We start from the raw sequence: 12,155 nt of genomic DNA on the forward strand, positions 1-12,155 counted from the left end.
CAGGTACAGTCTCCCACTACAAGAGACATCATATGTGATCATAGCCTTTTCTAAAATGTTCAAGAAATGCATGTGTGCGAAGTTCTGCTTCCTTGAAACAATATGTTGCTCCAGTACATACTGCTGGCATTATCATCTTAAAGGTACAGTGTGTCAAACTGGGATTATTTGCGTTATCTGACAGAAAGATTCTAGATTAAAATGCTCAATTTTGTGGAATCTAAAAAAAAAAAAGAAAAAAAAAACAAACTGTTTCTGAGTGTAAAATGTTGTCACTTGTCTTTAAAGCATTGCATGGATTGGCACCTTATTTGTTGGAGTTGTTGCACCAACATGCTCCGGTCAGAGCACTGAGGTCAACACACCAGATGCTTCTTGATGTTCCTAGATGCAGTCTAAAAACCAGAGGTGACAGGGCATTTGTTGTGGCTGCTCCTAGACTGTGGACTCTTAACATTAGAACTAATTAGTCTATAGATTATGTTAAATCTTTGCTAAAAACTCACCTGTTTGCACTGGCTTTTAGTACAAGTTGAGCTCGACATTTTGATATGCATTCTCTTTAATATTGCTAGTTCTTGATGTATTTGTGAGTCATTTATTGTGCTTTTATTGTTTTGTCAAAGCCTGTAAAGCATTTTAGTCAACTAAGGTTGTTTTTTTTAAATGTGCTACATAAATAAACTTTGACTTGACTTGTTATTTGGTCCCATCTGGGGTACTGCAGAAACACACAATATGCAAAAATCCAAGATGGCTGAATCCATAAAGGGGACCCTCCCTACATCTGAATAAAAGTCTCATTCTAAGTGTATAAAAATTAAACAATTTCATTTATTCAGGTGATTGAGCCACAATTAGATAAATACTCATGAAAAATGATGCTCAATTTGTTCCGCCAAATATTACATACTGCACCTTCAATAACACTGGGTTGCATTTCTTTGTATAGAGACAAGGTATAGGGATAAAACTGTGCTGGAGATATTAAACAGAGTAATACATTAACAAGAAGAATGCAGGGTATTTGCAGTCCTTTGTCCTCAAATTATGCACTGCTTTGCATCATTACCACTGACAGGGCAGTTTCAGTCTGAATACTGCAAAAATAAATCTCTTTAAACCATGCAATGCAAAATGAAGACATTATTCTTTACAGATTGTAGTACTGCTGAATTACAACAGCAATTTGAAGCTTAATGAATTAAAATACATATATATGTGCTTATTTATGAAAAAACCAAGCAGCCTCAGGGTAAAAAAAATCAGTAGAAGTAAAGAGAGATTGGCCGTTTAGTGCACTAATGTACCTGAAAAGACAATGGCTCATCACAATGAAATTTTCTGTCCAGCATTGTTTGGGGATGTAGCGACAACACAGAGAGGATTTGGTTCGACACAATGAATTATACTCTGAATGGGATTATTTTCTTTGTAAGTGGCAGCATACCCATTCAATGTCTTCTCTCTTTTTATGCTTGGTTGAAAGCTCAGACAGCAATAAACATTTCAGAAGATCAATTACACACTAAATTACAGTCTGCTAAGCATATACTGCAATTATTTCTGTGTACACTCTAATTTCTGAGTATTAAGCACATCTCTGTCTTTTGTATTATGTTCACAATATTCCATTTTATGTAAACTGAACTACCATTTATATGAACCAGTGGTGATCCCTTCATGACCTTACAGGTTGTTAAATAAAAGAACATTCACAATGATAAAAGGCACTATGCTAGATACTGCAAAATGTCAGATATGCTCAATGATATTAAAGAGTTTGTCTGAAGAATATATATTAACCTCCTCAGACCTGAGCTTTTGTTTGAAATGCATTTTTAGTTTCTCCCACTTATTTTGGATCAGTAGGACCTTTTAAGTTAAAACATCATCCTTGTCTTTGAACAGGAATTTCTTGGAAATTTTCCCTTCCAAACTCCACATCTATTCCATAATATTTCAAAGAAATAACATACGTTTTCTGTAAATAAATCAAATCTTAAATATATTTTAATGAATTTTCCCATAAAAAACACAAAAAAAATTTCTTCAAGTAGTCCCAAAATGTTTCAGTGAAACTTGATCATAATTCAATTTATTACCCACCTTATTCCTAGCCCCCATGATTCTTTGCGTGAAATATGGGCTTAACTTCCGGTCCTGTCTATGTAAATGGGACTTTGCATACAAACGAGATGTGAGACGTGATTATTAGAGCAATTTAGACATTAAAATATGTATAGTTCGTCTGCTTCACGTCAAATGGGACAACATTATTATTTCTCCGCCCTCATCTAAAGAGTACAAACTGACGACATTGCCTCAGATAACTCAGACAAGCATATTTAGCTAACTTTATTCGCTTCATATCAGTATAGTAATAGACCTAGTTCTAGTTAGTGGGGTTGCTGAAAACTACTGAAAACTAATCCCTCTTAAAATGTGGGAATTATATCAATAAAACTATCCATGACTCCAGTTGTCAGCTCTTCAGTTTGGTAAATGTCAAGTTTTGAATTAATGATGAATTAATGTTGAAAGAATTACATCCCAAATGCATTCAAACAGGGAACAGCATGTTTAAAACACTGTTGTTAAAGTCATATATTTAACTTTGTCATGTAATTAGTACCACAACCGAAGCAACAGGTACTAGGCATTACAGAAAATATTATTTAAAAGTTTCAGCTAATTTAACTATATTGATTTAACAAAAATGAAGCAGTATTTATTGCAGCAAATATTTATTTCAGAACAACCACTGTTGATGCTAAATCCCTTCAGTAATTCTTTGGAAGAATCACGTTTGATGCACTAGAATACATGTATTTAATGTACTTCCGCTTTAGCACCAGAAGTTTCGCCCACATTCAGATTTACAGTAGCGGCCCCAGGAATAAGGTGGATGAATTCTGTGTAAATTTCTGAAAATTTCAAGCAAATTCCCCTTGAGATTTCTAAGCAAATTCCAAAAAATGTACAAATACGTACCCCAAAGTTCCATTAAAATGACAGAAACAACCAAATAAAATCCCGGAAACTTGCATAAAAGTTCTTTAAAAATTAAAAGAACCCTCCCCCCATTACCCAAAAATTTTAAAAATTAAAATGTCACAAAGTTCCATGAAATTGCCTCAAAATTTCCAAACAAATTTTCATAAATACCCAGAGAAAAAATATAAAGCAAATTTTCCCAAACTTCCAAAGAAAGACTAAAAAAATATGCCAACATATCCCCAAAACCTACGTGAAAATTTTCAAACAAATTCCCCAAAATATCCAAACAGGAAATTCTGCCAGCAGTTCATGCAAATTATTTAGACTTTAATATGCATTCTATTTATTATCTCACAAATTCTAACCTTAGAAGTGATTGCTATCTTGTAGAAATGCCAAAATGTAATGTCCTCATATGTGCATGCAGGGCCTTGTGTGGGTTTACATTTCTCACTGATTCACACAGAATGTAAACAGAAATCTTTTCACTGACCTCATCTGAATTATCCAGGCAGTCATAGTCTCCATCACAACGGAACCGGGAGGAAATGCAGTCACCATTAGCGCAGGCAAAGTCCTTATGGTTACACGTGACTGGCTCTACATTGGAAAAAAAGGATAAAAATGCAGCACACAATAAACTGAAACAGTTATCAGCTTGATATTTCTAGCCTGGAATAACATGCAAGTGCTTTGCTATGATTAGATAATGAGAGTCATTTAGTATCAGAAGTGGGGAAACTTTCAAAGCTGATCAAGATGTAAATACATTCATTGCTGCTCTCATAAAGGATGGGGGGGCAACAAACCATCCAAAGCCAAAAGGAGTTCTTGTATCATTTAGCACAAGTCTGTCCCTGCGGACAATATTTGGGCACAGCTAAAAAGCTGTATCAGATCCACTGTGCGGGCCCACTGCTTGTTATCATGGACAGTAAGCTACGCAGGGTGTGCATTATGAGTTTTGCTGCAACAAAGACTCCCAGCAGCCATTGCAGCAGAATCTGATTTGCAGCCTTCCCACTTTTCGCTGGTCCACCTGCTTAATTCTTTGCCAGCCAACACTTGACAGGCGTTTATTTGCATTTTAAGTGACATTAATAGGTACGGTGAATAAGCACCTAATAAATCACATAAATGATGCATACTCAGCAAATACACACAGGGGTATATGCACAGCCGTATGATATACAGGCCTATACAGGCCCCCCTCGCACACACACAAACACACAGGTGAAAGGAATGAATGCACAAAATAGCTGAAATTTGATAAGGTGGGCCTCCTTATTAATTTAAAAAGGATATAAGTTTCCTTTCAAAGTTTTCTAAACATTTAAAAATAGGACGTAAAGCTGGTTCATTTGAAAGGGATGGGAGAGGAGCTGACGTCTCAGAAAACAGAAGACACAATAAGGGTATGTTTTGGGTTGCACACAAGTGAATGAATTGCGGGAACATTACCAAGGGTTGAGTGTGTGTGAGAGATAGGGGCTCTGGGTGGTTATGTTGTGGGAGGGGAGCTCAGGGGTCTTCAGAGAAGTCCAGCTCTTTGTTTTTGAGAATGTGTAAACATCAACAATGTATGAAAATGAATAGGGCTGTCAGAGAGTAAAAGAGCTCGGTACTCACTGCAGTTCTCCTCGTCTGAGTTGTCTCCGCAGTCATTCTGGCTGTCACACCTCCAGTGGTCTGGGATGCAGTTGTTATTCTCGCAGCGGAATTCATGAGGTCCGCAGGTCTTTTCATCTTTTTCATCAGGAGCAAACAAACAGCAAGATGAAAATGGCTTCAAAGAGCATGAATATTAATAGAGTGCTTGCTATCATATTTTCTACGTGTAATCATCGTTTCCTCAGGGTTTCCCTGAGCAACTCTGACACTGAGTTCAAAACACAGTGTGCACACCAGAGGCTAACACCGTAAGATGAAATACCTGACTGTGCTTCAAATCATCCTCTACAGAATTTGTGATACAAAGTTCCCGAAATTGAACTTTCTTCAAGAAAACATGCAAAGGAATTTTATAACACAGCAGAAGAGATGGGTTTGAGTGTTACTTATTCTACTGTTTTACTGCCAGAGTCATCAGTGCTAACAAGTAACAGATTCAACAAACATTGATATTTTCAATGTTCGTTTTCTAAATACTGACAACCGGTGCCTTTAAGTGGAAATAAAAGTGACCATACTCCCCTTAATTACCTGTTATCACTGTGTTACACAACCATGGAACTAACTTGGCTGATAAAAATTATTTCTCAGTCATTTCTTTTAAGGCTGAATTGAAATACACAGCTATTTATTTAGATATTTTTTCTTATCTACAAATAAATTACACAACACAAATAAATAATTTCACACTGGCACTTTTATTAACAGCCAGCTGGTCAGTCTCAACATGGACATAGAACATTATCTAAATATAAACAGCATGTTTCTGGGGGATAGACCATTAATAAAATGAAAAAAATAAAATTCTATTTCTTCATTACACTCAACATTTGAGGAGGACTGTTTAGTGGTTGATATTACTGATAGAGGTCCACAGTCCTGACTTCTCTCCCTGATTTCCTACATCATCCACTGACGTTTCCTCTTTGTCTGCTCTGAGGTTGCTAAAATTAGATTTCTAAATATTGACTAAAACCATGATAAAGCAGTTATAAAGTAGTTTATACAAATGTTTTTTGATGAGAAAAGCATATGTATATTTTTTAGGGGTTAATCAGTGAAACAATCTTAGATATATGTAGGGGGAGCTCCAAGGAAAAATGGTTGGGAAACACTGATCTAGATTTATGACCCGGCAGTGTCTACTAATGCACATGTTTTTGAGATTGTGTGTTAATAAAAAAATGTAATTGTTAAAAAATATTGATGTGCTTGAGTTATTCAGTCATTAAACCTTGAAATTAAATTGGGCAGGTAAGTTTAAAATCTACAGCCAGTTAAAATAATTCAAAATAATGGCATTTATTTCAAAAACACACATGCTTTGATATCTGCTCCAGCAGTACTCTCTCAGAATAGCATTTCAAAGTCAAACTGAGAGCTTCCTTTTAAAAAGTCATTTCAGTGCAGACATCATCAGGGATAATGGCCAAGGTAACGCTGTTATCAGTTAGGCAAGAGATGCGTCAAAAGAGGAGGATGGCAGAATCTGCCTGGATCTCTTTCAAACATGACAGCAGGAGGACAGAATCAGGAGAGAAAGCTGAGAGCAGCAGCAGAGGACATGAGGCAGTAATTCATTAGGAAGCAGCTCACTCACTTACAGCATATAAAAGATGTGACTCTGGAAAAAAGGCTACCTTTCCCTGCCAAGTCAGAGCTCATTACAGAGCTAACAAGCAAAACTTCCTTAAACGGTCAGAGGTAATTTAAAGTGAAATAAAACAGCTATATGGCATTTGTGAGAACCTCAGGGTTGATAGATGACAGTGATAAACAGCTTGAAGGGCTTAAGTCAGACATCAGCAAAGTGGGATAAACATTTATCTAATATAAGGACGTGGTCTCTGGGAATTAATTAACGTAAAAGTAGAGGCAAAAACTTCACATGAAACCATCTGACAGCTTCAGAGCAGTTTAAAAGGATACTTGTGTCATTCAACATCTAAGAATAAACATTCTTTTAATTGCCGTGCTGTTCAAAAGCTTTTTATGCTGCCAACAATAGTTTGCTTTACGCCATCAAAATAGGACCCTCAGTGTTCTGTGTTGGATTCATGGTAGCTTAAAGAAAAAAGGGAACACTAAATATCCCAAACAAACTACAGCTAAATAGAAAAGATAAATTCTAAAAATAGTACTAAAATCAAGTCCACTAGCAGACCACTGTGCTTTCAGACATTTAAACATCTATGGTTATTCAGGTCTGAGAACACATTTGCAGACAAAAAGGGGTTACATAAATGAGAGAGACACATTAAATGCACAATATGGACAACAAACACACTGACAGCTTGCATCATCTTTCATGACTGCCGACACATTTGATCTTTGAAAACTTCAGAGGGAATAGTGTTTTCAACCAGCTTATTTCATTTGGAACAGAAGAGTGAAAATGGTCCAAATGCTTATTTCTGTGTTGTTAAATTTTACAGATTTCTGCATTAGTGGGAGTTGTCTTGATCAAAGAATTGGGCTCTTTACAGTGCAGCTGATGAGTCTGGCATGAGAAAAACATTGTTTTGTTTTTTAGAGGACTGATAAAGCCTAACAAAGAATCTGTTTCACAATACCCTAAAGGACACAAAGCAGGCAAACAATCACAATACAGCACTAATGGACTCTTTGAGACAGCTTTCCCATCTCACAACCTGTTTTTCACCGATCACGTCTGTCTTGGCAAACACTGACCATTTAGAGACCAATCCACCAGTCTGCCTCTTTTCAAGGAGTCAAATAAAAATGGTCTTTAACATGTAGAACTGGAGAACATGCCGACTATAAATGACCGTTAATATTGTGTCAGTGGGTGAGGAGTTATAAAGCTACCACAGTCTGTACACATAGAACATCTGAGCCAGCGGTGTCAAACTCAATCACAGCAGGGGTCGGATGCTGGATTCAGGTCTAATCGGAGGGCCTAACAGGGTCATCTGTAATCGTGAAATTAAAAGTCAAAATATGATACAAAATTTGAAATTGTGAGTCTAAAAGGTCAAACTATGTGATTATGAAGTCAAAGTCTGGAGATGAAAATATGAGATAAAATACAAAATAATCGGGTAAAAGGTAAAAATATGAATTAAAAATTAGAATTATGAATCTTAAAGCTCAAAATATTACATATGAAGTCAAAATTACAAATTGAAATGCACAAAGTATGAAATAAAAAGTCAGAATCCTAAGTTTGAGTCCTAATTGTGAGATGCTAAATTGAAAATGAAAAATTAAAACAAAAGTTAATTTATTTTTCCACATTCCTGACTTCTTATCTAAATATTTTTACTCCTTACTTTTTCAGATGTTATGACTGAACAAGGATATCTTAAATCATCAAGGATAAGTTCACTTTTTTATACTTAAGGAAATCTGCAGACCTCATAACTGATGGGCCAGTTATAACACAAATATGAGATATTCTTGAGGGTCAGATTTCATTGTTCCATGGACTGGATTTGGCCTCCTGGCTTTGAGTTTGACAACCCTGATCTAAGCTATAGTACTGCTACACTAAGCAAATGGGATGCCATAAAAATAAATGTATACTGTCAGATGAAAGGATATGTCAATGATAATGAGCCTATATTTTTTTTTAACCTGGCCTACAGATTTGTTAAAATCTTAGAATGTGCCAAGTTTGAGCTCTGAGATGATTTCAGAGAGCTGATGAATTCTGGTTGGCTATTTGGGTATTTATAGCTCACATTTGGACACTTAAGTTTTCACCTAAAGTTGGCAATTAAAGCCTGTCTCCTGTGTGTGGAAAATATATTCATAGATGTGACTTGCATTTACTCTTTATGGATAACAGTTTACCTTTATAAAGTTTTTTTTTCAAGTAAGCTTTAAAAGAGCATGCACGCGGGGGGGGGGTTAGTTAGCAGTGATCCAAACAGGTGAGGGAAGATCAGCTATGCTGAGTTGCTTCACTACCTGCCACTTCAGTGATTTTAAAGTATGGAGCAACAGCAGGGCACTTTTTACTTAAATATGACCACTTCATGGCATTGTCTATGAGGAAACTGACATTTTTCACCTTGGCGAGAAATTTTGTGATGGTTGAGATCTCAAGATCTCATCACTTAACCCTAACCCTGGTAAAGAGGGTTAGCTTAAACTTCCTTCTGCAAATAAGGATCTCAAACAAGGGACTTTTCAGCATTTACGGCAGCAGAGGGAAAGGGACAGAAAAAAGCCACCTACATTGCATTTAGAGCAATAATACTTGGAAAAAATAATAAAACCCAAACATGAAATAAAAAAGCCACTATTATTAGACAATCGAGTTGCGATGCTGGTCACACAAAATCATTTTTATGGTTAACCACAACTGCCATTGAAAAGCTTAGAATACTGTAGGTCAGTGGTTCTCAACTAGTGGGTTGGGACACAAAGTGGGTCATAAGGCTCTTTTCAGCAGGTCACAAATGTGAGCCAGGAAAAATAAAAATGAGGAATAAAGCATTTGTTTTTTCTACTTCTTAGCCTCCTTTTCTTTGGATGACACAGCTGGTTTTACTAAGATAACAAGGAAATTCCTTGAGAAACTGCCAAGTTTTCATACATTGTTTTGTCTCGTCTCTTTTTTCTTTCTTTTTTATTTAATTTAGGGTCTGAACTATAAAATATTTACTTAAATAATTTTCAGGGATTGAGCATTTTCTAAAATTTGTGTTATTATTTATCTTTAGGAGATGGTAGTGGGTCCTGTTGCCAACCATTTGGGAAACACTGTTACAGGTGGAAAATATGGGTTCAGTTCAGTCTCTGTTTATAAAGAATAATCTCTAAGATCCAAATGAGTCAAAGTGCTGTGATTCAAAAACATTTTTTTTGCAGCCAGGTCTAAGCTTGTCTTTACTGTATGCCTCCATCAAGAAATGACCTTGCTTGATTGTGACGGCACATTTATGTGGGAGATAACTGCAGTAAAAAGTACTTCATCTGCAGCAGAAACTCAGAATTTTTACAAAGGAAATGCTGAAAAGTGCAAAAACTGACTGTAAAGGTAAAGATCATCTAAAGCTGCAAGAAAAAAAGCAAGCAAACCTTATTTGTGTGAAGAGAATTTTTCCATTAAGCAAGCTCTCTACCCTTGTTTATCATTTTGGGGGGTAAAACAACAAAAAAGCTTTGTTGTTGTATTCTGGAAGAAGTTTAATTGAAACACAACTGTGCCAGGAAATTGGTACAATAACACTACACCACTATAAACAGTTGTTCTTTCTGGTATTCTACCCCAGTGAAACCAGAGAGTCAAAGAGATATGGGGGGAAAGGTGCAAATCCAAGTTTAAAATACTTCAGATTGATTTAAGTTGTTGGACTTGAGGTTAAGAAAGTAAGTTAGTTAATAAATAAACAAACAAACAAACTAAGGTTGTGTCATGTATGGTTAGGTGGGTTATCAAGACTTACCACAGTTAGCCTCGTCTGACCCGTCGGTGCAGTCAGGATCCTCGTCACAAACCCAGAGTTTGGAGATGCAGTGCATAGAAGCCTTGCACTGGAACTGGTCTGGGGAGCAGGTGCTTTCAGCTGAAGGCAAAGAGTTTTGGAGAAGAAACAAGTTTTGTGGAAAAAGCATTAGTTTTCTTAGTAATCCAAAAGGAGAGTAATGCCAAAAACTGTAGAGGAACAAATCTCCAAAAACTTCTACCTTGCAAGTCTTTCCTAACAAGGTTGCAGTAGCCGCTTATGGTTCACATTGTTTCAGATAGCATTTTAATTTCAATGCTGCCATGATCATTACAAAAGTGCATTCAAAACCACATCCAATAATTGCAGAGTCTAAGAAGGGGTGAAGTTATTAGCTTAACTTTAATTAAACCATCTTTTTTCAAGTCTGGCTTTCTCCTCCTTAATTTCTTTCATTCAATCCCCCCACTCATACTCCTCTTGCAATCACATGCAAGACAAATGCAGCAGTCGGGAAGACTTGAGCAGGGTGTGATATTCTGATGAGTTACATCATGGCAGGGAAAATCTGTTCTTATCCTCTGCATGATTCAATATCTAATCCCTTTGCAGAGGAACAGGCCATAACAAGGGTTGCATTTAGAATGACTAATGAAGACAGTGTAAGATCATGACGTTTCTTCAAGCCCAAAAATGTTATTCAACAAGTAAAAAAATGATTTTAATGGTAATTTACTTGAAAACAACAAAACAAAATATGAAATGAAAAGCAAATTTAAATCTAGGGTTTTAATGCCATGATTGGGCAGGCTGATCAAAGCGGGAAACATTCAAAAACTGCTTAGCTCAGAAAGTGAGTAATGCCATTTTTAAGACAATGAGGCTGAAAGTATTAATTCCGGCCTTACGGCAGTCTGTCTCATCCTCTCCATCGCCGCAGTCGTCCTGACCGTTGCAGCGCAGGTTAAGGGGAATACATTTCTGTTTCCTGGTGCACTTGAACTGGCCTGACAGGCAGATGTATGTCTCTGAAAAGAAACCAGGCAAGAGCAGAGGTGGGTCACATCAATAAGTAATGCTCAGCAAGTCCAGCAAGGCAAGCATCAAAATGATACTCAGTCTGCTGAGTGCTTGTGATTAAGCTTTGAAAAAGACATTTTATGAAGACCTTCACAGTTTGTTTAATTTGATAAACACACCACAGTAATCATCTGTTGCCGTTTGATTTTTAATGTGAATTCACATGGAGAACAAAGAACTAAGAGTGCTGCAATTATTTTCTCCACATAAGAAACCAACCCTTTTTTTAAGTTAATGGATTTTTTTAGAATATACAATTACAGTACTTTGTAGGAGGTGTGATGCCCTTTTTGTTCTCAGTCATCCTGAATTTATGTTTGTCCTAAAAAAGGACAGCAAAATACTTTTCCCATTTGCAAAAACAAGCAGTTAGGAAAACTATTCAGTTATTTTTTTCCCTATCGTCTAAAGTGGGTTGCAAAGCTTGTTTTAGTAGGGGTGGGAATCACTAGTGACCCCACGATATGATATTTTCACAATACTTGGGTCACAATTCGATAGTATTGTGATTTTAAACATTTTGCTGTATAGTGAGTATTGCGATCTATACCATTTTTTCAGCCGTTTAGCTGATTTAGCATTAGTCTTGCCCTCATGTTTGTCGTATTTCTGCAGTATTTTATTTTCATGTAGCACCTTTTGCAAACCTCATATGTCATGTCCATCTCATTCGTCCCCTGCTTGCATTCCTATTGTCCTTCCCCTGGTGCTGCCATGTTTGCTGTACCACCTTTCTCCTGCTATATGACCGTCACCTCTGCTGACCTCACTGGACAAACAATTGTCCAAACAATTGGTTTTCCATTATCATAGACTTCAGTTCATATTAGCTATTAATTTGAAAAAAAATGACACTTGGTGGAGGAGATGATACGATATGTCACCAAACAAAATACCACAATGCTATGCTGTATTGATTTTTACTCCCACCCCTACTTTTTAGAAGGTCATGAATGTGTGCTAGAAAAAAAGGGACAAAACTCTATC

At 36.6% G+C, this 12,155-nt stretch overlaps 1 protein-coding gene across 1 annotated transcript in view; it reads right to left on the reverse strand.

The window, feature by feature from the left end:
- lrp1bb (low density lipoprotein receptor-related protein 1Bb) overlaps positions 1-12,155 on the reverse strand; it is a 245,433-nt gene that overhangs the window by 51,112 nt on the left and 182,166 nt on the right. Inside the window, exons 63-66 of the mRNA XM_041807111.1 lie at positions 10,997-11,116; positions 10,089-10,208; positions 4,630-4,746; positions 3,494-3,600 (exon numbers count right to left, since the gene is read on the reverse strand). Coding sequence (XP_041663045.1) covers positions 3,494-3,600; positions 4,630-4,746; positions 10,089-10,208; positions 10,997-11,116 — 464 coding nt within the window. The remainder of the gene's footprint in view (positions 1-3,493; positions 3,601-4,629; positions 4,747-10,088; positions 10,209-10,996; positions 11,117-12,155) is intronic.

The sequence above is a fragment of the Cheilinus undulatus genome, linkage group 15 (genome assembly GCF_018320785.1).
Source record: "Cheilinus undulatus linkage group 15, ASM1832078v1, whole genome shotgun sequence".
NCBI lineage: Eukaryota > Metazoa > Chordata > Actinopteri > Labriformes > Labridae > Cheilinus > Cheilinus undulatus.